Source organism: Nelumbo nucifera, chromosome 6 (genome assembly GCF_055504915.1).
Source record: "Nelumbo nucifera cultivar China Antique chromosome 6, China Antique-T2T, whole genome shotgun sequence".
NCBI classification, from domain to species: Eukaryota; Viridiplantae; Streptophyta; class Magnoliopsida; order Proteales; family Nelumbonaceae; genus Nelumbo; species Nelumbo nucifera.
In genome coordinates, this window is record NC_142654.1 from 35,413,930 (window position 1) to 35,441,049 (window position 27,120).

The following is a 27,120-nucleotide window of genomic DNA, read 5'->3' on the forward strand; positions in this document are numbered from 1 at the left end:
AAACTGATCCAAAGAAGTGTTTTAAGTAAGTAAGAGTTGTTTTTAAAAACATTATAATATAAATCCAAAACACTTTTAGTGCACGCCTAGTTAGGAGGGCTTTCCTATGGCTGATTTTGGCCTCATGAGATGAGGTTGGTGAGCTCCATTCAAAGTCTCAACCCACATATAAGCAAGCTCTGGTGAAAAATTCGGAATTGAGTTTCTTTTAATGGGCATTAAGTTCTTCCAAATGGGACCTTTAGCCCCAATTGGCCTTTAAAAGCAAGAATCCTGAAGTGCATCTCAACTCAAGCTAGTTCTTGTCATATTTATAATAATATTGTACATGCTATCAAATGCTTTTTTCAAATTCATTGCAATTTATAGTGAACATTGCACCAAATATATTTTCAGCATTCCCCATTTGTTGTACACTAATGAAAGAAGTCAGATGCAGTCATAGCCAACGACTATTGTCACTAAAACTAATAACTAAGTTTTAGCTCATGAACACTTGTCAAGGAGGAGAATATCATAGAAAAGTATAGATGATTGATTGGAAGCCCTGTTTTGCCAAAACAAATGCCATGTAGGCAACACATGAATCTAAAAAAGTAGTCAGTATTGATGAGATGACTTCAAGGCAGAGAAAATAAGGGTAGAGTGATAATAGACACCCTTGTCTCAATGCACGAGAGGAAGAGAAATAAGACCTCATGTCACCATTTATCAATACAATCAATTATGAAGTAGAAATGCAGGCATAAATCAATTGACAAAATTGATCAAAGCCTCACAGAATTCCAAATAACATAACACTACCATCAAAACTCTCATTCAATTCTACCGTATGCCTTGGAAAGATTAAGCTTCAACATGATATAACTTACCTTACTCCTTTGCTTTTTCATTATATGAATAAATTAATGAGCTATTAATAAATGTGTGTGTGTGTGTGTGATTACAAGAAGTGTGTTTGATATAGAATACATATAGAAGAGTCATGCTTGTTAAAAGATACATATCTCAAATAGGAAGTGGGAGAGATGAGAGCTATCTCAAGGAGTCATCGATAGATATAGACTCTGTAGTTTGTTAAGGAATGGATTTATCCACAACAGTAGTTGGCATGGCTTTATCCTCTCTAACAAGCCTCCTCAAACTCAACAAGTGGCATATAACACATTGAGTTTGTGTTTGAGTTCAAGGAAACTGGACCAAGGTAAAGGCTTGGTGAGCAAATCAACCAACTAGTCTTTTGAACTAATATGCTTGGCCAAAGGTTGATTTTTTTGTACCCGGTCTCTGATGAAATAAAAATCTACCTCTACATGCTTGGTTTGAGCATGGTAAACTTGGTTGGAGGCAAGGTAAATGGCACCTATATTATCAGTCCAAAGATCGGGAGAAGAATCCAAAGAGATCCCTAGATTTTTAGTAGTAATTGGAGCCAAACAAGATCAGCTATAGTATCAACAAGGGACCAAAATTCAACCTCAGTGCTAGATCTAGCAACCATAAGTTGTTTCTTTAAGGACCAGGCTATAAGATGGGAGTCAAGGAAAATATTAGACCCACTAGTGGATCAGCAGTCATCGAGCCAACCTAATATGCATTTATGAAGATAGTAAGGTGGAGAGATGATTAATAAGAATAGAAAAGACCAAAATCAATGGTATTCTTCAAATGTCGCAATATTCTCTTGACCAACATGAGATGATGATCGGTAAGGAAATTCATAAATTGAGAAACATTGTTAATAGCATAGGTAAGGTTTGGTTTGACACCTATGGCATCTTTGAGACAAGTAGAAGATGCCATAGGTGTGAGGACTTGTTTGGCACCAACAAGATCAGCTCATTTCAAAAGATTTAAAAGATATTTGCGTTGGGGGATGTACAAGCTAGTAAGGTGCTTTGAGATTTCCATACCAAGAAAATAATGAGGTTCATCGAGATCCTTATGAGCAAATTCATTGTGAAGAACAAATATAACATATTGAAAGGCTCTAAGATCATTCCCCGTTACAAGTATATCATCAACATAGGCAAGTAAGAATACAATCACTTATGCATGCCTGTATATAAAGAGTGAGGGGTCAGAGTTGGTACCAAAAAAATCAAGATAGTCAATATCCGGTTGTTGAGTGAACCCACAAGCAACCAACCTGGCTTTGTAATGCTCAATTGAGCCATCGGTGCACCATTTAATTTTAAATATCCATCTAGAATTTACAACATTCATGTGAGAGTGGCCTGGAATTCAGGACTAGGTTCCACAACAAATGAGAGCATCATATTCAAGAGACATGGCATGGCGCCAATGCTCATGCTTGGAGGCAACGAAGTATGAGGTCGGTTCATTGAGTGTATCAATGCATTTAGCAACATGAGCAGCAGATAATTGGTGCTTAGAAGCATAGGGAATGTGAGGCTTCCTAGTTCCATCACAAGAGCATGTAATCATGGGATGAAGGCTAACATTAATTGAGGCACTCGAAACTGAAGTGGAGCAATGAGCTGTTTGTGATATATCATGGACAAGTTGTTCCTTGAGTAGAGAATCTATAGAGTATGATGGATTCACTGAGGTAGGCATCTTAGATGAAGATGAAGTTGGAGAGGCCATTGTAGGAAGTTGAGATGAAGGATCATCAGTAGATAAAGGTGCACTACTCATTTTAGAAGGCAAGAGGAGCTGATTAATTAAGGGGCGTTGCAATAGGAGAGAGCTCCTGAGGCGGAAACATTGGTGGTGGCAGTGCTAAAACCGGAGATGGTTGATCAACATCTTGAGAAGGTGGTAATTTTAGAGTCAAGGTGAGCAAAAGGAAAGACTCCATTAAAGAAAACATCTTGAGATATATATAGACGACTTGTAGTCAAATCCAAACACCTAAACTCCTTGTGATTAGTGCTATAACCAAGGAATATGCAACGAGTGCTCCTATTGTCAAATTTATGTTGATTCTAGGGTTGAAGGTGTGGATAACAAGAACATCCAAAGACCCATAGGGAGGTGTAATCAAGCTTAGAATTGAATAAAAATTAAAAGGGAGAGAGATTACCCAGAATAGGTGTAGGCATGCGATTAATTAGAAATATAGTTGCGAATACCGCTTCATCCCAGTAGGCAAAAGGGACAGAAACATGTTTTAGTAAGGTGAGGGAAGTTTTGATGATGTGATAGTGTTTACTCCTTACTAACCCATTTTGTGCATGAGTGTGGGGACACTTAAGACGATGAGTGATGCCAAAATTATCGAGATATCTAGCCAGGGAGTGGTATTCACCACCCAAATCAAATTTAAAAGAGTGAATTTTAGAATTAAACAAGTTTTCAACATATAGTTTAAAATGAAGAAAGGCATCAATTACATCAAATTTTCTTACAAAAGGAAACACCCATGAGAACCAAATGAAATCATCAACAAATAAAACATAGTATTGAAATCCATTATGTGAAAGAATTGGGGCAGGGCCCTATATATACATCTGACAAAATCAAATTTTTAATGGTGTAGAGGAGTGAGAAGAAGAAGATAAAAAGGTAAATGATGACTTTTAGTAGAACGACAAGCATCACAACTACTAGAAAAATGTATCAGAATAAGAAGGTAAAATAAACTTTGAAATAACTAATTAAAAAGGATGAATACTAGGATGACCTAAATGAGCATGCCACCTATTTAAAGTAGTCCTTTCACTGATCAACACTTGAGCCTCAGAGCTAGCAACTTGATCAATAGGGAATAGATACAACCCATCTTTACTAGTGTCATGAAGAAGAGCCTTCTTCGTAAGTTGATCTTTCTCCAAGAAATAACCATCATGAAACACAAAATAAACAAGATTATTCTTAACAAGCTAAGAAATGGAGAGCATATTCTTGCACATATCAGGATGATAAATATCCTTCAAAATAAAAGAATGATTATTTGAGTAGAGAGTAAATGAACTAGTGTAAATTGAGGTTGCTCAAATCAAAGGTCATGTGAGTCGAGGCACCCGTATCTAGGTACAAATTTGGATCAAAACCATCACTAATATTTCTAGCATGATATGTAGTAGATGAATGAGATTGAGATTTGGTACAAGAACATCACGCCAGGCTCGATCAAAAGTTGGGCACAGTTCATGGATATGTTCATGGCCCACTTTATCACTAGTGGGCCATGGTGTAGAGGGAAAACAAATCAATTCGAAGCTACAACAAGTGTTTCAATGAAATGTGCCTGCAGATACCGGATCTCAATCCAGTAGTATGCCTCATCGCAGCACGAAAGGGAGTTACACACAAGGAGTTCAGATGGTACGTCGGAGTAAATTGCCCGAAGAACATCACGAAGTTCCTAGCATTGGCAGAGAGGTTAATAAGCACGGAAGAAGAGCTCCAGACCAACTTAGACCTGATCGAAGAAGTATGCGACTTGGCCTATATCCAGACTGCGGCCTACCAACAGTGGGTAGCTCGGTACTATAATGCCCGGGTCAGAAGACGATAGTTTTGAGTTGGTGACCTGATGCTCTGCAAGGTAATGGTACTTGAGCCCAGCTAGGTAAGCTTGGACCGAACTGGGAGGGTTCGTACCGAGTGAGACGAGTGTTCGGAGAGGGCACATATTATCTTGAGACTATGGAAGGGAAACAAGTATCTCGAGCTTAGAACGTTGACAACCTAAGGAGGTATTATCTATGAGCTCATGACTCTAATACGACCAAAAAAATTATAAAGTCCACAAGACCACCGAGCTGGTCAAAAGGACATCGAGCTGGAGAAAGGACTATAAGTCACTCCTAGAGCCTAAGGGCTATGGTGTCGAGCTGACAAAAGACCTTGGCACAATATAAGTTCTAGTCGCCTCTTCGGCATGGGTAGATAAGTCATAGTCGCCTGCTCGGCATAGGCATGCTAAGACCTAGTCGCCTCTCCGGCATGGGCAACCTAAGAACTAGTCACTTCGGCATAGGCAACCAAGAACCCAGTCGCTTTAGCATGGGAAAATAAAAAAGTAGCTCGTGTGTAGGCAAGTCGGGCATATACCCTACAGTGTTTGTTCACTTTGGCGTACATTAAGATTGGGTTATTCCTACTCGGGCCTAGCTCGTCAGCTCGACACTTCGGGAGTAATCCATACTTGGAAAAATTTTGCACAACAAAGATTTTCGAAACTACTACATTGTATTAATGAAAAGGGGTTCAAAGTACAAGCAAAAAAAAAAGAGTTACATCTACTTAGCTGAGCTCGGAGGCTCGGGACATTATATATGTATGGGGGGTCTAAGAAAAGAGGGAGATAAACATCAATTGATGTGGGGCTCCTCATCCCCAACAGTAACTCCAGCAGGCTGGTCAGTCTCCATACAGTCCTCGACAGCAGCATCTCTGTCTCCATCCTCTGTTGTCTCTTCACCGAGGTCCTCTCCTCCTTAGAGTCTGGGTACTTGGCAGCCTCCCCGGCCATCTCCTCGATGACTTTGGACATGGTGATAGCACTGAGGTCGAGCTTGGGGAACTCACGCTGTGTCAGCCACTTGCTAAGCTTGAAGCCCTTGCGGTGGCCGTTGTACCGGTCTCGATCAGTAATTTGCGTTACTCCTCCGAAGACTTATACTCCTTAACGGCCTGGACCTTGGCATCCTTGATCGCGTCATCGAAGGTCTTCGTTCACTCCTTCATGAGTGCTTCGAGGTTCTCCTTCTCCCTCTCGAGAGCCTCCCTCTCCTCCTTGAGCTTCTTCTTCTCTTCCCTCAGTAGCATGATCAGCTCCTTTTGAGCTCGTGCATCCTTCCCCAACTTATGAATTTGACCACGAGCTAAGTCCAATTCGCGCTAAATGCTCCTGAAGGATTCTTCAGCCTGCAAGGCCCACTTCAGATGCACCTTAGACTTTCGAACTAGAGCGTGGATAATGGAGTTTGCTTGCCAAAAAAGAGAAAATAAGCCCCAAATATTAAAGGAGAATGAAGAACCTTGTTCGAGGTACAGACACATACCACCTTGCAATGATTGGTAGCCTTATACTCGAGCTCACCGATGGAGAGCTCAGAAAGCTTAGCGATCTCTGCCTCGTAAATCACTTCCTTGCTCTTCTGAAGGTTGCATCTCGGGTCCATGATGCTTGGTGGTGCTTCGGAGCCTTCTCCTGACGAGCTGGCTCTACGAGCTGCTTGGAGCTCGGACCTCGTGGTCTCCTCGGATTGGCGGGCAGGGAATCCTTCCCCCGGTCTTCTTCGACCAGGTTGATCACCAGAGGATCCTCAGTGACGATAGCATCCTTGGAAGGTTGGGCAACAGTCTCCTAGGGGTGAGCCTTCTTGGATGCCCTCCTCTTCTTTCCCTTCTTCATGATCCCAAAGAGTTTTCCAGCGGGGATTTCCTCCATAGTACCTGCGGAGAGTAACAATAGAGTTAGACAAAATGATTAAGGACAAGTCCAAGTGATAAGTGTGTGCACCAAGGTGGCGACCTACCAGGAGAACTCAACCCGACTTGTATGAGATTTTCTTCGGACACGAAGTTTTCGAGCTTCAACCCAAGCTTCGCCCAAGAACGGACTTCCTCCTATGTTGCCTTGTCCAACTTGATGCTAGGGTCTTGAATGGTGGGCCTTTAGTGAGTTGGAAATGGCCACCCACAATGTTACAAACTATGAAGTAGCGCTTCTTCCAGGCCGGGACTTTGTTTGGGAAGTTGTGCAAAATTTTGTAACCTGGTCGGGGAGACACAGGCGGAGTTATTTTTATAGAACAAATTGAAGAAAAAATGTCGAGGGTCAAGGGTCGGTTATAGTCATGAAAAAGGGAGATGGTACCTATAATGTTGCGGATCGAGTTCAGGTGGAGCTGATCTATGACGATGTCAAAAAATTTGACGACCTCGATGATAAAGGGGTGAAGTGGGAAATGCAATCCAGCCACAAGCTGCTCCTCGAACACCACGATCTTGTCGCAACCGTGGTTCTAAGGAAACCTTCCTAAGGGGATACTATAGACAAGGTCGTCAGGGAGCTTGTAGCAAGCTACCAGGGACAGGAGTCTATCGGCGATCATCATGGAAGGACCGAAACTGTCCGAACCCCGAGTCTGGCACGAAGTGGAGGCCCCCTTACTAGAAGCCTCGCGTTCTTGTAGAGTTATGCCCGCCTTGGACGGGTTGGAGTCTGAACTCCACACTAAGGCATTCACCTTAGCGGGTTGAGACTCTTCAGCCTGCGCCAAGGTCCCCACCTCGGCTCCGGCAGACTCCTCACTCAAGTCAAATAGGTTGCCAGTGCTAATACTAGACATTGCGAACTACTTGGAAAAGGCAAACAAGAAATGAAGATCGAAGACAAAACAAACTCACCTAAGAACCGAAGTGGAGATTGGAGCGACCTCGACAAAATAGGAGTAGGTGGCACCGACCTGGAGACAGATGCATGACCTAAGAATTTGGATACGCGATGTGTGGTGAGAAAAATGGGCCCCTCTGTGCCCCTATTTATAGCCGTATTGTCTGGGGTTCAACGGTCGAGATCTTGGGCGATCCAACGACTCTCGTGGATATCAGCTGCACGCCTATCGAGATTAAAACCAATTGAGCGCGTGCTCTGGCATCTGCAGAGTTCATAAGCCGCGTGACGTCCGTGCGTCCCTGGTACACGATCTAGGTTATCCCAGTCGAGCCAAGCGAGTCAGTCTGGTCTGACCAAAGAACCACTCTTCCAACCGATAGAATTCGGGCCAATTCCACCTAGCCTTGTCATGAACTCCCCACACCGGGTCGGGACCCCTAGCATGGGGAGTGGGGGGCAATTGATAAGGGGTGATTTGGCCCAACCTAATGAATAGAAGACACATGGACATGACCTTCTAGCCAGGCTATGACTCGACACCTCTCGCCACCTCGACACTCTGGGCCACTTTGGACACCTTAGTCACCTCAGACAGAATTAGAGTCAGGGGACCTCGGTAGCTGCATGTGCCGAGGTGGAACACGGTGGATTCTAGAAGCTTGCTAGCTATCCCTAGGCCTTTCGGGATTATACCGCATTACTATGAGACTTATCCTCATCCCACCTGAATCGGATGGAAGCGATAAGCCTTATCAGCTAGCACGTTAACCACCATCTGAAATGGAACAGACTCCTATTGCTCACCCTGAAGATCCCGGAGAGGTTCCTCCGGGCTCATGACAGTTCAACTATATAAGGACTTTGAATCCCCTAGCACAAGGTACGTGTGATTACTTGCTCACTAGCTCCCTTATACTTAAGCTTTCAGCTTGATACCAAGATCACAATACTAACTTAACCATCGGAGCGACCTCGCCAGGTTAGCCACCCCGGGTTCTCTGATTCATTTCCTTGCAGTTCGAGCCAATTCACTACATGACTAGCCTCCAAATAGTCTTCCAGCTAGGAGCTTCCAGATCGCGTACCATCAATTGCCCTTTTTTTCCCTTCTTTTCCTTGCATTTCCCTACATTTCCCTACCTTTTCCTTCAAATCAAACATAGCCTTATTTATTTATAAATTAGATTACCCCAAGGACTCAGTCACAAGTCACAACGGACTTTATAAAAATAAAAACTACTTAACACGAACTATTGAACATTTTATGACTATTCCCTGAGCAATACAAAACATATATCTCGGCCACCATTCCATGACCAAGTCTTGAGTAACAAGTATTGAATAACGATTATTTGTTCGAAAAAAAAAGAATAACATATAATTAATATTTCCATTGTGATTGCCAATATTTAATGATACTTTATTTAAAATTTTTTGTGCTTGGTCAATATCTAAGTCTATTTTCACCACTTGATTTATTTAGAATCGCTTTCTAAAAAAGAATTTTTAACCATTAATTTAATTCCGAAAATATATTTATCCTAAAAATACTGAAATTTTTTTAATTGATCAAGTTGCTATTTGGAGGAGTTCAAACTTAGGTCCCACGTAGTTAATTTTTTCTTTCTCTTTCAAACTTCTAAGTATGGCATTAGCATTCCAGGACTTGACTAGGCATTACACACAGGTCTCGGAGTTCTCCGGAGACTGCGAATGAATTCAGGGGGTGAAATCTTACTGAATTCGTGTCTTGCTGCTCGGACCGGTGTAGTCAGTTTGATTAGCACGGCGTACTCCGGTTCATCCGGTCTGATCCGGATGTTCTCGTGTTGAAAGGAAAAAAACAGCGGAGATGAAAATGGTTTACAGGGAGTCAGGGAATGACTAATGTGTAATGAGAAAGACAAGACCAGCGGCGAAACGGATCAAAAGCCCACAAACGAACTTCTCTTGTTAACTTCCATAACAAAGAAGTAAAGCAAGGTTAAAAAAGAGAGGGGTTCACACGTCAACTTCCTTTAGTTACGAAATGCCACGTGGAAATTTTAAGTCGTGGATCCCACCCTGACGTGGCAAAGGAGTTGAAAGGAGATATAGAATCGTGAAACAAGGCGCGGGGGATCGTCCGAAAATTGGCAGCGCTGCCTCTCTCTCCCCCTCTCTCTCTCCCCTTCACCTTTCTTTCTCAACGGAAGTCGCGTTTTGTTAGCAAAAATCTTCTTTTCAGTAAGAAAAATAAAAGAAATTTGGAAAAAAAGGCAGCTGAAGAAGAAAAATGTTAGAGTAGCAAAACACGAGAAAGTAGATCTTGCTTCTCTTAATCTTTGATCCATTTGGACGGGATCAGTTCGATCTGTTCTTCAAGAACTCGGATTAATCTATTTCAGTGTACTGTTTGGGATTTTTTAGTGAAGAAATTGGGGTAATATATGGAGCTCTGAGATCGTTCTGGATCGTGCTGGTAGGTCGGGATCTACGGCGCTTATTGGAAGTGGGGATGTATCGGATGACGACCTTCCTTGGATGACAACTTCACATGTTTCAATCATCTCGGAAAACGATGAAATGGGTTACATTGCTTAAGGACTTCAAAGAGAAAGTTGGGCTATCGCAATATCCTTCTGCATCTTCGTCTTCAACCGCAGCTACTGACAGTGGAGGAGCTGTACCGTCGGCCAAACATGAACTCGTTTCATCGTCCTCGTCTCCTGGAAGGTTCGACTTTTTTTTTGCATCTCATCTTCGTCTCTGTGAAGACTAAAGACTTAATTAAATACAAACTTACAAGCGCATTGCTTATTCCTTGGTTTATTTCTCGGAGAATGTAAGCAATGGGAAGGTTAATTTTGTACGGTTGACTGACCTTGGACACAAACTTTACTAGGTTTTGAACAAAAAAAACTGACTTCCCCTTTCCAAATTTGATGCTACATGAGAATAGACGGTAATCATAAATTTTGAACTCCCCAAGTTTAGCTCAAGGGATGGTGCTAGATTGAGAAGAGAATAAAATCTGAGATCGTTATGTGATTGTATTATCTATTGTTATGTTAAAGTAACTTTATCCTTCCTTTATTATACTATATCTCTTTGGAGCTTGTTGAAGTGCAGAGGTGGATTTTAAAGCCATGGCAAATAGCTCTTTGGAGCTTGCAGTATTGGATTTTAAAGTAGCAGAAAGTGATTTGAGAACTTTATTAATCAAAAAGATTTTTTTTTGAAGACTATTCTGAATAGTTGTATAGAAATGATAATATTGCAAGTAATCAATTGAAAAGATAAAGATGATATTCAAGATTTTTCAATCCAAATGAGTGGTAATTCTTACTATTTGAACTTCTTAAAGCCAGGTAGGCATTATTAGGTTTCTAATACTGCATAGACCCTGTTAATTATGCAAATCACATGATTGAATAGAATGGATACTAGTTATATTACAAATATTTGATATTCAATCTATTTATGTACTTCTGTGGTTTTCATATTCTTTGTATTAGTTATTTAGTTAATATTAGTACTGTAGGTTTGCTTAGTTTTTTGTAAAAGTCAGTGGCAACACCAAATGATCTTAGTTTTTCACTTTTGATTTACTAATACGTGTAAAATATACAAATCTGTGTTTTTCATTTCACTTTCTTTTATAACGTGGATAGTGCTTGTGTAAGTTTGTTAATTTTGTTGTTATTCATGGAACTTGGGCTAAGAAAGAATACATGTATTGCAATATTTGAAATCATGGTAAAAGTGGAGGTGCAAATGTATAAATAAGATTGATGATAATGAGATAGCCCAAACTAACTATTTCTGGTACCTTGGATCAGTCAATGAGAGAAAAAGTGAAGGTGATTGCCCTTAGAATTAGAGTGGGTTGATTGAACTAGAGAGGTGCATCTGATGTGTTGTGAGACTGGAATATGTCAATGAGACTAAAAGGAAAACTTTATTAGACAGCTATAAGACCAGCCATGTTTATATCATTATATGGGACAAAGGAAAATTTTATTAGACACCTAGGAGTGCTAATACGCTAGCTGACTCATTGGAATAAATGGAGTAGAGAAAGAATGCTTGGAATGGGGTTGTGCAGGACTGGGCTGTAATAAGTAAGAGGTTTCTGTTTTACTTTTTTTTTGGCCTCAGTGTGGTGTTCTTCTCTTGCTTAGTGAGAAAAAAACAGGTGGTGGGCAAATCAAGAAACAACATGTCCAACAAATGAGTATGGTTGTGATGGATGGGCAAGACTACAAAGGAGCATGCACAGAAGGAACATCTTGGCAACAATGTGAAGGAAAGTTGACTGAGAAGGTTTTTTTTTTTTTTTTTTTTTGAAAAAGATAAGGTAAAATTTTATTCAAATAGCCAAAAGTGGCAGATTACAACCCAGGCCTCTAAGGCAAAGAGCCAACAAAACTCACTTTAACACCTACAATACATCATAACTCAAGAAAAATCCTAGATCTCAGCTGAGAACAAAGGACAAAAGCCTGAATGTCCTTTGCCGCCACCACCCAGGAAACTATCTTTCCAAATGCAAAGGCAATCAAGCAATCTATGCTAGCGGCCTTATTCTGAAAGATCCTTCTGTTTCTTTCCATCCAGACTGTGCATAAGATGGCTGCAGGCATGACACTCCAAATGCACTTCGCCAATTTTGAACCACCCTTCAGCTCCCAACTCCATATCATGTCCAGAACTGAATTAGGCATACACCATTGCAGCTCTACCCCCGATAAAAAGTGATTCCATATTGCAGCTGTAATCGAACAGTGAATGAATAGGTGCCTGCCATTCTCCTCCATATCTCCACAAAGAACACACAGCTGGTCCTGAATCTGAACACCCCTTCTAACCAGGGAGTCTTTCGTAAGGCATCTGTTGAGAGACGCAGCCCAAACCAAAGCATTCACTTTAGAAGGCACAGAAGGGTTCCAAATTTTCACCACTGGAATTTTAGGATACACAACTTCATTTAGAACCTCCACAAAAGAGCTAACCGAGAAACTACCATCCACACTAAACTTCCAGATCCAAGAGTCCTCAAACGACAAGTCAATGGACTGCCTGTGAAGCCGCCCCAAGAGATCTGCAACTTTCCCAATTTCCCAGTCCTGTAATGACCTTCTAAAAGAAGGGCTCCAAATAATAGTGTCCCCACTCACTTCAAATTGACTGGGCACCGATCCATTCTGATTTTCCGCAATCTGAAACAACTGAGGGAATACTTCAGCCAGGGGTGTACTTTCACACCAAGTATCCCTCCAGAAACACAACCTATTCCCATTCCCCACTTTTGGAGTTAGACCACTACTCATCCAAGGTAGAACTTCCATGAATTTTTTCCACAGTGAGCAACCTAAAGAATTCAATTGATTAGTGGTTACCCAGTTCCCACCGTCAGTCTCATATTTTGCTGCAATTAATTTCCTCCACCATCTGTCTTTTTCTTTCTCAAATCTCCAAATCCATTTTCCCAAGAGAGCTTTATTAAACAACTTAAGCTTCCTGATTCCCAGCCCCCTTTCTCCTTAGGGCAACATACCTGGTCCCAGTTAACCAGATGACATTTCTTTTCCTCCTCCCAGCCCCTCCAAAGAAAATCTCTTTGGATTTTCTCAATTCTTTGGGCAACTTGACTGGAATTGGGAAAAGAGATAGAAAGCAGGCCGGAAGATTAGAAAGGGAGCTTTTTAGTAATGTGATTCTGCCCCCAGTGACAGGTACTTGGATTTCCAAGACATAAGCTTCCTCTCCACTCTCTCAACCACCGGACCCCACACCACCGTAGAGGTGCATTTAGCTCCAAGAGGAAGGCCAAGATAGGAGATAGGCAAGTATCCAATCTGACCAGGTAAAATCTCTGCAAGCTCTGCGAGATTCTCCACTTTATCAACCAGAATCAATCTACTTTTGGTGCAATTTACTCTCAGTCCCGAAACCACTTCAAACCAACTAAGCACCCCCAAGAGAATCTTCAGCTGATCAACGTCTGCATCAATGAAACACAGAGTATCATTGGCGAACTGCAGCATCTGAACACTTTCCCCACCCAGAGAGACCTCAAAACCCTTCCATAGACCCTCAACCCCCACCTTCTGCACAAATAGAGTTAGAACTTCCATTATGCATATAAACAGAAGAGGGGAGAGGGGATCCCCTTGTCTTAATCCTCTTGAACTTTTAAAGAATCCCATGGAGTGCCCATTAAGCAAAACTGAGAATTTTGGAGAGGAAATACACACCTTAATCCAATTTTTCCACTTCTGTCCGAACTTCATTTTCTCTAGCACCAAATCCAAACACTTCCAATTTACATGATCATATGCCTTTTCCAAGTCCAGCTTACAAATTAGCCCTGGTTTACCTTCTCTTATTCTTGAGTCAATCAACTCATTGGCCACCAACACACTATCCAACAACTGCCTACCCGGTACGAACGCAAACTGGTTATCCTCAACCACACTAAGAACCTTCTTCATTCTTTCTGCAAGGACTTTGGATAGAATTTTATAAAAACTGTTTAGTAGACTAATTGGCCTGAAACCTTTCATGTTTGTTGCACCTTCCACCTTAGGAATAAGGGAGATGAAAGTGCTGTTCAGACTTCTAACCAATGATCCATTTTGGTGAAATTCATGGAACACCTTCAATAGATCTCCTTTCACCCCCTCCCAGCACTGTTTATAGAAAATCTTTGTCAAACGATCTGGCCCTGGGGATTTTTCAGTCCTCATATTATTAATTACCTGCCATATCTCATTTTCTGTGAAGGGCGCTTCTAACTCCCTCTGCTGATCCACTGATAGACTTTTGAAAGTAAGCTATTCTGGAAAGGGCTTTCTTGCCCAGTTTTCTTTAAACAACTCTGAGAAAAAACCCGTGACAATGTGCTTCATTTCTGTCCAGTTTTCACCCACTTTCTCTCCCCATTCAAGTTTCTCAATTTGATTTACTCTTTTCCTTGCTTTTACCATTTTGTGAAAAAAAACTGGAGTTTTTATCTCCCACTTTAAGCCATTTAACTTTGGCTCTTTGCCTCCACTTTAATTCCTCCTTGTAGGCTAATGAATCTAGAGTCACTTTTGCTAGCAGTCTCTTCCTTCTATCTTCCTCTCTAATGGGACCCACTTCTTCAGCTGAATCCAGTCCTTTAATTACCTCTAGGCACTTTCTTTTTTCCACTTCTGTTTTTCCTTGATGATTCACTTTCCAAGATTTCAGCACCTCTTTGATCCCTTTAATCTTATTTGCCAAGATGTAAGAGCTGGTACCTCCACCTTAAAATCCGCCCATTTTGATATAAGCAGAGGAATCAACTCCTTTTCTTCAAACCAAGCATTTTCCATCTTGACAGATAGTTTACTGAGAAGGTTTGGTTATGTGCATAGACAACCAACATAGTAGTCAAGGCATCTAGGCCATTCTGGGTGACAGTGGGGTACCTAGGCGTAGGCGGTGCATAGTTGATAAGAATTTCATAAAAAAAACTAAAATTTGTTATTTATCAAAAAAAAAAAAACTAAAATTTGTTTAATTCCCTAGTTTTATATACCATTCAGCATGAATATTAACTGAAAAATGACAGTTCTCTTTGTTAAGAACATTATAAGTCCTCTCAAAACATGGCAAATCATCATCTAGCTCGTGCCTCTCCTCGGGCAGTCTGTATTGTAACATCACTTTGTTTCCTTTGAATAAAATACCATTCATTTATAAAAAAAATGGCAAATCATCATATGTAGGACAATAGTATTAAAATATATTAATTTCTATAATTTCAAAAACAACACTAATATAATAAGACAGTTTCATATCAAAGAAGCTAATAAAGAAGGCTATAATTTTACATGATAAAATTTAAGATAGAATGTAAAAGAGAAAAGGAACAAGGGTAGAGCTGCTGTTTTTTATATATATATATATATATATATTCCTTATTTCCTTTTCTCTTTGTAAAACCCTTGGATCTTTTAAATTTGAATAGTAAAACTTTCAAACAACAGATAAATGACATATATAGTATATAATAGAATGTATTAGGCTATTGGCATGCATATTAGTAATATATAGTAATATAAATGATACTATAATAATGTTCTTACCTTGTCCTTTTTGGCACCTAGGTAGGTGCCTTGTTGCTTATTTGGGCGCCTAGTTGCCATAAGTCAAGGCGTTTAGGCAAGGCACCCAGTCAAGGGTGTCTAGTTGCCTTTTGATGTTTAGGCAGGCATTTAGGTGATGCCTCGACAACTATGACAGCCAATGGTTTTACCTATTAAAAGAAGTGTTTTGGTATTGGTAGAAGGCACTGAAAGAGCAAGAGGAAGCAGTGTTTTAAAAGGTGTGGGAGGTGTACGCCTGGAGGCAACCTCCAGGCGAGGCACCCCCAAAACGCCTTGAGGCGTATGCCAGAGGCATTGACACCTTTGAGGCGTACGCCTCATACGTTTTTTCCATGAGGCATGCTAGAGGCGTGCGCCTCATGTGCCTCATGCATACCTCTTGTAAAAAGACAAAAAAAGAAAAAAGAAAGAAGAAAAGAAAAAGAAAGGAAAGAGAAAAGGAAAGACAAAAAAAGAAAAAAGAAAGAAGAAAAGAAAAAGAAAGAAAAGGAAAAGAAAGGGAAGCAGAAGAAAAAGAAAGAAAGGAAAAGGAAAGGGAAGGGAAGGGAAGATAAGGGGAAAGAAAGTGGGCCGGGGGTTTCCCTTGGCTGGGGGGCTTCGTCCCCAAGACCCCCCCAGCCCCCCTTTCAACTAGTGCTATGCATCTTCATTTTTCTTAATATAAGAGATTTTTATTGAAGTTAAGGAAAAATGAGATTTTTATTCCTCTCCTCTTAAGGAGGCTTACGCCTCTTACGTTCTGAACTAAGCCTCACACCTCTAGGTAGTGGCATGCCTCGCGTCACGCTTCCACGTTTTAAAACATTGAGAGGAAGACCAAAGAAAATGTGGGTTGAATAGGAAAGATGTAAGTACTTACAGTTACTGTATAACTCTGGGATTACTTATTTTGACCAAATAAAATCTGGTGCTCACAGGGATTACTTATTTAGTGATAGTTTTCTGCCTATATAACTCTTTGAGTGTTTGATCTCTGTGTACATCTCCTCATGTACCTTCCCTTTATTGAATAAAGTTAACTTTTTTCAAAAAAAAAAGTACTTATAGTTGCTGGTAAAGAAAAAACTTACAATTTGACAGAAAAGATCTTGATAGGGGGCAATGGTGGGACAGGATTCCAAATAGTTGGAATTGGGAGAGCTGATGTTCCCTTTATAGGTTAGCTCTATAATGTTTTCTTAGGACTTACTGCAGAAGGAATAATGACAACTCTTTGGTTAGTAGTCCCTGACAAGGTTAGAAGGTCAGTTAATTATCAAGTTTTTAACTTTTCCCCCCCAAAAATCCTTTCCTTATTTTCCAGGATGGGGGTGGTGTGCATGTGCTCCTATATTTCTTTTTGATTGGTAATATTTGTAATAGTTGAAACTTTATAAATTTGAATAAAAGAATTTTGATATAGTACAGACCTAAGGTGCCAAGCACCCCAGACTTAAGCTAATTCTTGCTACCCATCCCCTACATAAATACATTTGGTTTGTCTCTAGTTTTCCTGGTCTGGTAGCCTCCTTTTTGATTGTTATCGTTTAACAATTTACATATTTCCCTTGAGTAACCATCCCCCGCAAAATTTGACTTCTATTTACTCCTAGCGATGGCAGTCTGCCTGGAAAAGCATTGGCTGATCTATGTGTCCACATGAAAGTCGCCCTCAGCTCCTCAACTAGTCTTTTTGCCTCCCTTGTATCATACCTGTGAGTTCATGACCCCTTTTTCATTATATTTAAACTATTCCATTGCAACTTTGGAGTCCCCTTCTATCACTAGATTGCTGTAGTACAGCTATGGCCGTGCTTTCCCAACCTTAGCCCTTGCAAATAAGCCATCAGTTCTGCTCTAGTAGTCACTATTTCCTATCGAGCCAGAAAAAAATGGTTAATATGTTATCCTTGTATCTCTAAAGATGCATCAAATCCCTGAAGGTTCTAGGTTTGCTAGGATACCAGGGTGGTCCAAGATCTAGATATTGCTACCCTTGATGAGGATGAAACAGCCAATTTTTGCCAATTCCTTACACATCATTAGTAGAGAAAGAGGTCCTTATCAGTACACTTTTTTTTTTTTTATTTTTTTTTGTGTTTGCCCTTTCTTGTGTTACATATAATAAAATATTTGTTGATTTTGTTTCTTTATAGCCTGACATGGGTATTTACAGAAGGATATGCTCTTTTTTGTGCATTATGCCATCATTTTCCATTATTTCTTTCTGGGTAATTTGTACATCGGTTATTCATTCTATTATCTAGTGTTACATATCTTTGAGGTCAAACTTCACAAATCTTTTGATGGTTCTTAAATTATTTATACAAAGCTTGCTCATTTCCTTGTCTTAATATCCCTGTCAATATTTCAGATTGATTTAGGGAGGGTTAAGAGATTTTACCCCTCCTCTTGTATCTTTTTCTCTTAATATCTCGTAATGAAAGTTTTTGTTAGTTATCAAAAAAAAAAAAAACTTCAGATTGATTTTACTTCATTTCAATATCAGATTAGTTATAAATAAATCCAACTTTTGTTCTGCTCAAACATTCTTTTCAAATGTGTTACGTTAACAGGCACTTGTAAAATGTGTTTGTGATCACAGAGACAAGCATGAACTGGAGTCAGACTTCAAGAGATTCTGGGAAGAGTTCAGATCATCCAGCTCGGAAAAGGTTTGCTGTTATTTTGATATTTGAGGTTTATTTATTTTTTTCTTTTTATATATGCCATTTTCACAAACATTATGGGTGCTAATTGCTGTAAATCTTCCATGCAGGAGAAAGAAGTGGCACTGAACATGGCTGTATATGTTTTCTGTAGATTAGCGAAACAATACACAAATATAGCTCAATTAGTTAGCATGTATGCATCTTTCTTTACCTAATTCTTTTACCTGTTGTTCCATATTATGCAATATTTTTGAGAAATTTGCCTTATCTGGGCCATGTTGCTTATGTAAATGTGCTCAAAAGTTCAGGATTTTGGCTTATAAAAATGCCATTACCCAATGTTGGTCCCAGCTACCTGGGGTCTTGGGAGGGGTAGGCTGGGCACAGTCAGCAGTCCTAACCTTTGGCTCTTTTTCTTTTTGCACAAAGTGGCCACTCTCAGACTCAAACATGTTCTCACACTTGCCAGCCAGAGATTTTACCATTACACTAAGTGATAGCCCCATATGGAAAAGCCTTATCATGATATATAACGTGTTTTAGTGTGTGTGTGTGTGTGTAGATTTTTCTGAATATTTATGACTTTTTCTGAGTGAATCTTGTTAACTGAATTTTAAACTGCTAATGACTTGCAGATTAGTTGAAACACACATATTCTCTTTTGTTGTGGGAAGAGCATTTGTAACAGATATTGAGAAATTGAAAATCAGTAACAAGACAAGATCATTGGATGTTGGGACAGTCTTGAGGTTTTTCTCAGAAGTCACAAAGGTGTGTCTTTTTAGATGCTTTTATCTTGTTTTCTCCAATTTCCTGTAACACTTTCTTGTATGTAGTTTCATGTAATGTGAAGTGCTTGAATTGATCTAATTTATTGTTTCTGTGCAGGATGACATTTGTCCCGGTTCAAATTTGTTACATGCAGTTGAAGTCCTTGTATCTGGGGTACCTATAATCTCTGTCAAATTGACAAACATATTTAATCACTTTCATTCATTTCTGTCTTTGTTTGTAGAAATAGTAATTTTGAAAAAGTTATTCTTCTGTTGTTATTGGAATGGTCCAAGCATAACCAACTTACTGCTTGATGACTTGATGTGATAAAGTTTAGTGTTTCATGGTGGTTATGAACTGTCTAGAACTGAGTGCTCCTGTATGAAAATTGAGATCTTTGAATGATATAGAGATGCCATTCTATTGCTATATAATTGTAAGATAGGCCATTTTTTTGGTTGGTAAACTATGACAGTTAGATGCCTCCAATTAGACCTTAGAATGAGTGAAGAATTACATTCTGTTTCTTTTTGACTGAAGTCAGTTGACAAGAACAGGTTTGAGGTTTTTTTAACAACTTATTGTTATTGTAGGTTTCCCATTCACAAAAGAGATTTCTGAGCTTTGTTTATGGAAGACATTTGTTTTTTTATTCTCTGAAAAAGTTACAATTCAGAGAGTAAAATGACTTAACTTATCTAGGTAGTAGCTGATTAAAAAAGTTATTGAGGCAATAACTTTCTAGTAACTTGACATGTTGCATTTACATCTGTTTGTCGCTCTTTTGTGCTTTAGGCTTAATGAGTGGGGTGACTTTAGGTATAGAAAGGATAAGCCTATAAACATATTATATGTTATATTTCATTCAATTTTTGAAAGAATCTCTCTTTTTTTCTTTTCTGTATGTCCACAGACCATTGACAAACAATCTCTCCTTGATTCTGGGATACTGTGCTGTCTTATTCATATTCTCAATGCACTTCTTAGCCTGGATGAGGCGAGCCAAAGGAAAATAGCATCCAACTCAGAAGAATCAAGGTCAGTTGCAAAAGGCCATGATGGGGAGGATGTCACACATGTTCGTAGGCTTGAGGTAGCTTTCTTTCTTGTCTGCTTGCATTATAGAAGATGGATACAGGTTACTCTGTTAGATTCTTGTTAGGTATTTAATCTCAAGTGTCTAATTATGTACCAATTCTTATGGTCAAACTTGTGGCATTGCATTCTTCTAACCTGGTCATGGTAATTATACATTCTCCTGAACAAAATTCAATAGGATGTTTAAGCAATAATACACTTCTTCACATATCCACATTTTAGTGTGGTGCAGATTCAACTGTAGATGGGTTAGCAGGCCCAGGTAAAAGGTTTAGAAGGGTTTAAGAACCAAATTAAAGCTGATGGGTAGGATCAATGTTTTGAAAGGTGTATGGGGCTGATGCCATGCAGTTCTCCTCAAGGCAAATCTCAAGGAAAATGCCACGGGGTTCATATTGAATAATGTAAAACGACATTCCTTGGGGTTCAAGTTGTCATGCCCAAGCGGGTAACACTAACATTGGGTGTCACAATGACCACGCAATGCAACAAGGTGCTAATAAATTGTAGTTGGAGTACATGGAATTTAAGAGATTTTAAGTGTCACTCAAATGGTTCTAAAAAAGTAATACTAACCATAAAGTAAGATAACTTTGATTTGCTTATTTACTGGGTCAATGATCATGCAGATAGAGGGAACTATTGTGCATATTATGAAAGCATTGGCCAGCCATCCTTCAGCTGCACAGAGTTTAATTGAGGATGATTCGCTTCAATTACTGTTTCAGATGGTTGCTACTGGCTCTTTGACTGTTTTTTCTCGATTTAAAGAGGGCCTTATTCCCTTGCACACCATTCAACTTCATCGACATGCCATGCAGGTGGTTATATATTCATAACAATGTTCTTTTTATTTTTTATTCTGTGAAAGAAGGCTGTTATAACTTATCAAAAAAAAAGGCTGTTGTAGATCTAGTTCATTCTGGGAAAATCAAAGAAGGCTGTTGTAGATCTAGTTCATTTTTCATATAATTTTCAGTGTTTTGTATTTCATTTTTCATTATGCTTTGATTTTCTCACAGATACTTGGTCTTCTTTTGGTTAATGACAATGGAAGCACATCAAAGTACATACGTAAACATCATCTGGTATGCTCATATGTATTTATTTACAGGTTTATTCCAATTTATTGTCTTTTGATTCCTTGTTGAGGGGTCTAATTTTGGACTGTAGTTTCAAACTTGACTTGTGCCATTTCTTTGTTAATTCCAAATACATCTCACCTGATGATTTAAGGTGTTATGACCAGATAAAAGTTCTTTTAATGGCTGTCAAGGATTTTAATCCTGAAAGTGGTGACTCTGCATACACCATGGGAATTGTAGACTTGTTACTTGAATGTGTGGAATTGTCATACAGATCTGGTAAGTGCTAGCAACTTTCCTTCTCTTCTTTGGGAAAAATATTCTCTTTTTCTAAGAAGTAGAGAATGATAGCAGCATGTCCTTATGTGCTGTCATAAACTATTTACTGCTGCGAAATTTCTGGTTGACTCCAGTGCTTTATAAAAGTTGTGCTTGTTTTAACTAGTTTTGATGTGACACTATTTACGTTGATTTGTAGAGGCTGGTGGGATCAGGCTCAGGGAGGATATACATAATGCCCATGGATATCAGTTTCTTGTTCAGTTTGCTTTGATTCTTTCTACCTTGCAGAGAGATCAGGGCACTGAATCTAATTATTCAACCTGCTCTTCCGAGGAAAGTTTTGTTTCAGATGGTAATGGTACATCTTACATTGTAGGAAGACAAGATTCAACAGGTAAAGGTGGGGAAACCTCACAACAGCAGCTTTCTCCATCGCTTTCCCGGTTGCTTGATGTTATTGTCAATTTAGCTCAAACTGGTCCAGCTGAACCCACTGTATCAGTTGGAAAAGGCTCCAAGTCTTCTCATGGCAAGGCAAGTGGCCATGGAAAAAGTCATACTTCATCTTCTGATCAACTCAGTGAAGAAATTTGGGAGAAGGCTAATACTAAAGTTAAAGATCTTGAAGCAATCCAAATGTTGCAGGATATTTTCCTCAAAGCTAATAGCATAGAACTGCAAGCAGAGGTTTTGAGTAGAATGTTTAAGATATTTTCAAGTCACCTTGAGAACTACAAGTTGTGCCAGCAATTACGGACAGTGCCTCTTTTCATCCTAAATATGGCAGGCTTTCCTTCATCATTGCAGGAGATAATTCTGAAGATTCTGGAATATGCTGTTACTGTTGTTAATTGTGTTCCTGAACAAGAATTGCTTTCACTTTGCTGCTTATTGCAGCAACCAATAACATCTGAGTTAAAACATACTATTCTTTCTTTCTTTGTAAAATTATTATCATTTGATCAGCAGTATAAGAAAGTTCTGCGAGAAGTTGGTGTTCTGGAAGTTCTCATAGATGACCTGAAACAACACAAACTTTTTTCTGGCTCAGATCAGAATAATAGAAGCCCCAATCAACTGGAGAGGAAGTCCAGCTCAAGCAGCTTCAAGAAACACATGGACAGTAAGGATGCTATCATTTCCTCTCCCAAACTAATGGAATCCTGTCCTGGAGAGTTCTCACTTTTCGAAACTGAGAGTACAATTACTGTTGCTTGGGATTGTATGGTCTCTCTATTGAAGAAAGCCGAAGCCAGTCAGTCACCATTCCGATTATCTCATGGTGTGACAATTGTTCTCCCATTTTTAGTATCTGATATTCACCGTTCAGGAGTTCTCCGGATATTATCCTGTTTAATTATTGAAGATGTTACACAGGTTTGTGATTATCTCATGGTCTGACTGTTCTCCCATTTTTAGTATCTGATATTGACCGCACAGGAGTTCTCAAGATATTATCTTGTTTGGTTATTGTTATTATGTTATATTGCTTGCTGTTTTATAATTCCAGTGAGTTGAAATTATATCCATTGAGTTTATGCATTCTAATCAGTTTTCTTATTTAATCTGTCCTAGAATTGAGAGCATTGATTTTATTAATCTTTTTTCTGGGTGAGGGCACATAAACATTACTAATTTATGGAGTTTTTCCTCTATCTCAAATATATTCTGTAAACTGCAGAATGCACACACTTACATGCATTTTTGCATTATTGCATATATACAACTATGTATGGTATCTTTAGATTTTTTTGGACAGATCAATTTCTGCCATTAACAAATAATCTTTTGTTTACTAGGCTCATCCAGAAGAATTAGGTGCACTGGTTGATGTTTTAAAAAGTGGGATGGTTACAAGTGTATCTGGATCCCAGTTTAAGCTTCAAGATGATGCAAAATGTGATACTTTGGGAGCTTTGTGGCGCATCTTGGGAGTAAATAATTCAGCTCAAAGGGTCTTTGGTGAAGCTACTGGATTTTCTCTTCTACTAACTACACTCCATAGTTTCCAGAGTGATGGTGAACAGACAAATGGCCAATCTTCTTTACTGGCTCACATGAAGGTTTTTACATTTTTACTGCGAGCTGTGACAGCTGGAGTGTGTGGTAATGCTATCAACAGGACAAGGCTACATGTTGTTATATCTTCTCAAACCTTTTATGATCTTTTGACTGAGTCTGGTTTGCTATGCGTGGATTGTGAAAGACAAATAATCCAATTGCTTCTAGAACTTGCTCTTGAGATTGTGCTTCCACCATACTCTGGCTTAATGTCAGAGAATGCTCCATCATCTGAAATGATTGAAGCTGGATCAGCTAGTTTTCTTTTAAGTGTTTTGCCAGGTTCTTTTAGTCCTGAGAAGGAACGGGTGTATAATGCTGGTGCCATAGGAGTTCTCATCAGGTCTTTGCTACTCTTTACTCCAAAGGCACAGCTAGAACTTCTAAGCTTCATTAAAAAGCTTGCTCATGCTGGTCCCTTCAATCAGGAAAATCTGACATCTGTAGGTGCGAATGTTTTTTTTTTTTTTGTTTCCGTTTAGTTTCCTTTGTTTTAAGTAATCCTCTCATAATTTTCTAGTTTCATGTATGTAGGTTGTGTAGGACTTCTTCTGGAGACAGTCAGACCATTTATGATGAGATCATCACCATTAGTTTCCCATGCATTGCAGATTGTTGAAGTGCTTGGGGCATACAGGTAGATACTTGGCTCATGTATCCAACTGATATCTGTTACTTAATCTATTTCAGAATGTTTAGTTGATAGCTACACCATCTAGAACTGAAGGTTGTGCTTCTGTTAACAGGTTGTCATCAGCAGAGCTTCGAATACTTGTTAGATATATTTTGCAAAGCAAGATGATGAGTTCAGGTAATATTCTTGTTGAAATGATGGAGAGGTTAATTCAAATGGAAGACATGGCCTCAGGAAATGTTTCTTTGTCACCATTTGTTGAGATGGATATGGGTAAGATTGGGCATGCTTCTGTTCAAGTATCTTTAGGAGAAAGATCATGGCCTCCTGTTGCTGGTTATTCATTTGTCTGTTGGTTTCAGCATCAGAATTTCTTGAAAGTACAGGCAAAGGAACAAGAAAATCCTTCCCGCAGTGGCCCTTCTAAAAAGAGGAGTTCCTCTGGTGGGCAGCAATCTAGCAGAAATGTTCTACGGATCTTTTCAGTCGGTGCAGTGGATGATGGCAACACATTCTATGCAGAACTTTACCTTCAAGATGATGGCGTTTTAACTCTTGCAACCAGCAACTCCTGCTCTTTATCTTTTTCTGGGTTAGAGTTGGAGCAAGGTAGGTGGCATCACCTTGCAGTTGTGCATAGTAAACCCAATGCTTTGGCTGGACTTTTCCAAGCTAGTATTGCATATGTCTATATAAATGGGAAGCTAAGACACACAGGAAAGCTAGGGTATTCACCATCTCCAGTTGGAAAATCATTGCAAGTGACCATTGGGACACCAGCTACTTGTGCAAAAGTTAGTGAATTTTCCTGGAGGCTCCGCTGCGGTTATCTTTTTGAGGAGGTGTTGACGTCAGGTGGCATTTGCTTAATGTATATTCTAGGTAGAGGATATAGAGGGCTCTTCCAAGATACGGATCTTTTGCAATTTGTTCCTAACCAGGCTTGTGGTGGGGGTAGTATGGCCATCTTGGATTCGTTGGACAATGAGTCACCTTTGGCATCGAACAGACTTGACAGTGCAGCCAAACAAGGGAACCTGAAGTCGGATGGTAGTGGGGTTGTTTGGGACTTGGACAGACTTGGAAACCTCTCACTGCAGATCTCTGGGAAGAAGCTTATATTTGCATTTGATGGAACATCCTCAGACACTTCAAGAGCAGCTGGAACTCTATCTATGGTCAATCTAGTTGATCCACTGTCAGCTGCTGCTTCTCCTATTGGCGGTATGCTTTTAAATCTCAACATTTTACTGATTAAATCCTCAAATTTGAATAGCCAAAGAAAAAATCATGAAAATTTTCTTAAAAAGTCCTCAATTTTGTTAACTTATTGAAACCGTTTTGTTTTGTACTCATTGGATTTGCTGAAAATTATTTGCTTTGTAATTTTCAGGTATACCACGATATGGTCGTCTTCATGGGGATATTTACATCTGTAGGCAATGTGTGATTGGTGATAGCATACAAATGGTTGGTGGGATGGCTGTTGTCCTAGCCCTTGTTGAAGCTGCTGAAACTAGGGATATGTTGCACATGGCCCTAAAGTTACTTCATTGTGCACTTCATCAGAACCCTCGGAATGTGTGGGATATGCAAGCCTATAGAGGATATCATTTGCTTGCTCTTTTTCTGCATCATAGAATGTCATTATTTGACATGCAGTGTCTTGAGATTTTTTTCCAGATTGCTGCCTGTGAGGCTTCATTCTCTGAACCACAGAAGCTGCAAGATAATCATCTTAATGCTTCCCTGGGTGTAGGTATTCAGGAAGCAAGCTATGAAGATCTTTCTTTATCAAGGTTTTCTGATGAAGGTTCCTCAGTTGGATCCCATGGAGATTTGGATGATTTTTCTGGACAAAAAGATTATTCATTCAGCCATATCTCAGAGCTTGAAAATGCAGATATGCCTACAGAGATATCAAATTGTATTGTTTTGTCCAATGCGGATATGGTTGAACATGTCTTACTGGATTGGACTTTGTGGGTGACATCTCCTATTCCAATTCAAATTGCTCTACTTGGATTTCTTGAGCGTCTGGTATCTATGCATTGGTACAGAAATCATAATCTTACTGTCTTGCGCCGAATCAATCTTGTCCAACATTTATTAGTGACTTTGCAAAGAGGTGATGTGGAAGTTCCTGTCTTAGAGAAACTAGTTATATTGCTTGGAGTTATTTTAGAGGATGGCTTTTTGGCTTCTGAACTGGAATATGTGGTCAAGTTTGTTATTATGACATTTGATCCCCTTGAACTAAGACCACGTCATCAAATTGTTCGGGAGTCAATGGGGAAACATGTTATTGTACGAAATATGTTACTGGAGATGCTTATTGATTTACAAGTTACAATAACTTCTGAAGATTTGGTTGAACAATGGCACAAGATTGTCTCATCCAAGTTAATAACATGTTTTCTTGATGAAGCCGTTCATCCTACCAGTATGAGATGGATCGTGACTCTTCTTGGTGTTTGTCTTGCTTCTTCTCCTACATTTTCACTTAAGTTTCGTACAAGTGGAGGTTATAGTGAATTGGCGCGTGTACTTCCAAGCTTCTTTGATTCCCCAGAAATATACTACGTTCTCTTTTGTCTAATATTTGGCAAGACTGTTTATCCAAGATTACCGGAAGTCCGCATGTTAGACTTCCATGCTCTTATGCCAAATGATGGTAGTTCTGTAGAATTGAAGTTTGTGGAGCTTTTGGAATCTGTTATTGCAATGGCAAAATCTACATTTGATAGGTTAAGCATGCAGGCAATGGCTGCTCACCAAATGGGCAACCTTTCACAAGTTAGTGCTAGCCTTGTGGCTGAGCTTGCAGAAGAAACAACAGATATGGCAGGAGATCTTCAGGGTGAGGCTCTAATGCATAAAACATATGCAGCACGTCTAATGGGTGGAGAGGCAGCGTCTCCTGCAGCTGCAACAGCAGTCCTGAGATTTATGGTTGATCTGGCGAAAATGTGCCCTCCTTTCTCTGCTGTATGTAGACGAGCGGAATTTCTTGAAAGTTGCATAGATCTGTACTTTTCTTGTGTAAGGTGTGCCTTGTTGTTATATATGTAATGTCATTTTGTTACAGTTTCCAGTT

At 39.5% G+C, this 27,120-nt stretch overlaps 1 protein-coding gene across 3 annotated transcripts in view; it reads left to right on the plus strand.

Moving 5' to 3' along the window:
* The first annotated feature begins 9,441 nt into the window (after positions 1–9,441).
* Positions 9,442–27,120, plus strand: part of LOC104606481 (protein SPIRRIG-like) — a 37,659-nt gene continuing 19,980 nt past the window's right edge. For 2 of the 3 annotated variants that reach the window (XM_010271711.3, XM_088889523.1), the window contains exons 1-14: positions 9,708–10,033; positions 18,023–18,092; positions 18,197–18,282; positions 18,725–18,860; positions 18,978–19,034; positions 19,777–19,956; positions 20,591–20,782; positions 20,984–21,049; positions 21,211–21,325; positions 21,525–22,705; positions 23,128–23,836; positions 23,924–24,026; positions 24,136–25,247; positions 25,417–27,070. In XM_010271711.3, coding sequence (XP_010270013.1) covers positions 9,855–10,033; positions 18,023–18,092; positions 18,197–18,282; positions 18,725–18,860; positions 18,978–19,034; positions 19,777–19,956; positions 20,591–20,782; positions 20,984–21,049; positions 21,211–21,325; positions 21,525–22,705; positions 23,128–23,836; positions 23,924–24,026; positions 24,136–25,247; positions 25,417–27,070 — 5,840 coding nt within the window. In that variant the 5' untranslated portion in view covers positions 9,708–9,854. Of the gene's footprint in view, positions 10,034–18,022; positions 18,093–18,196; positions 18,283–18,724; positions 18,861–18,977; positions 19,035–19,776; positions 19,957–20,590; positions 20,783–20,983; positions 21,050–21,210; positions 21,326–21,524; positions 22,706–23,127; positions 23,837–23,923; positions 24,027–24,135; positions 25,248–25,416; positions 27,071–27,120 lie in introns of all 3 variants that reach the window. The other variant, XM_010271710.3, reaches the window with a different exon arrangement.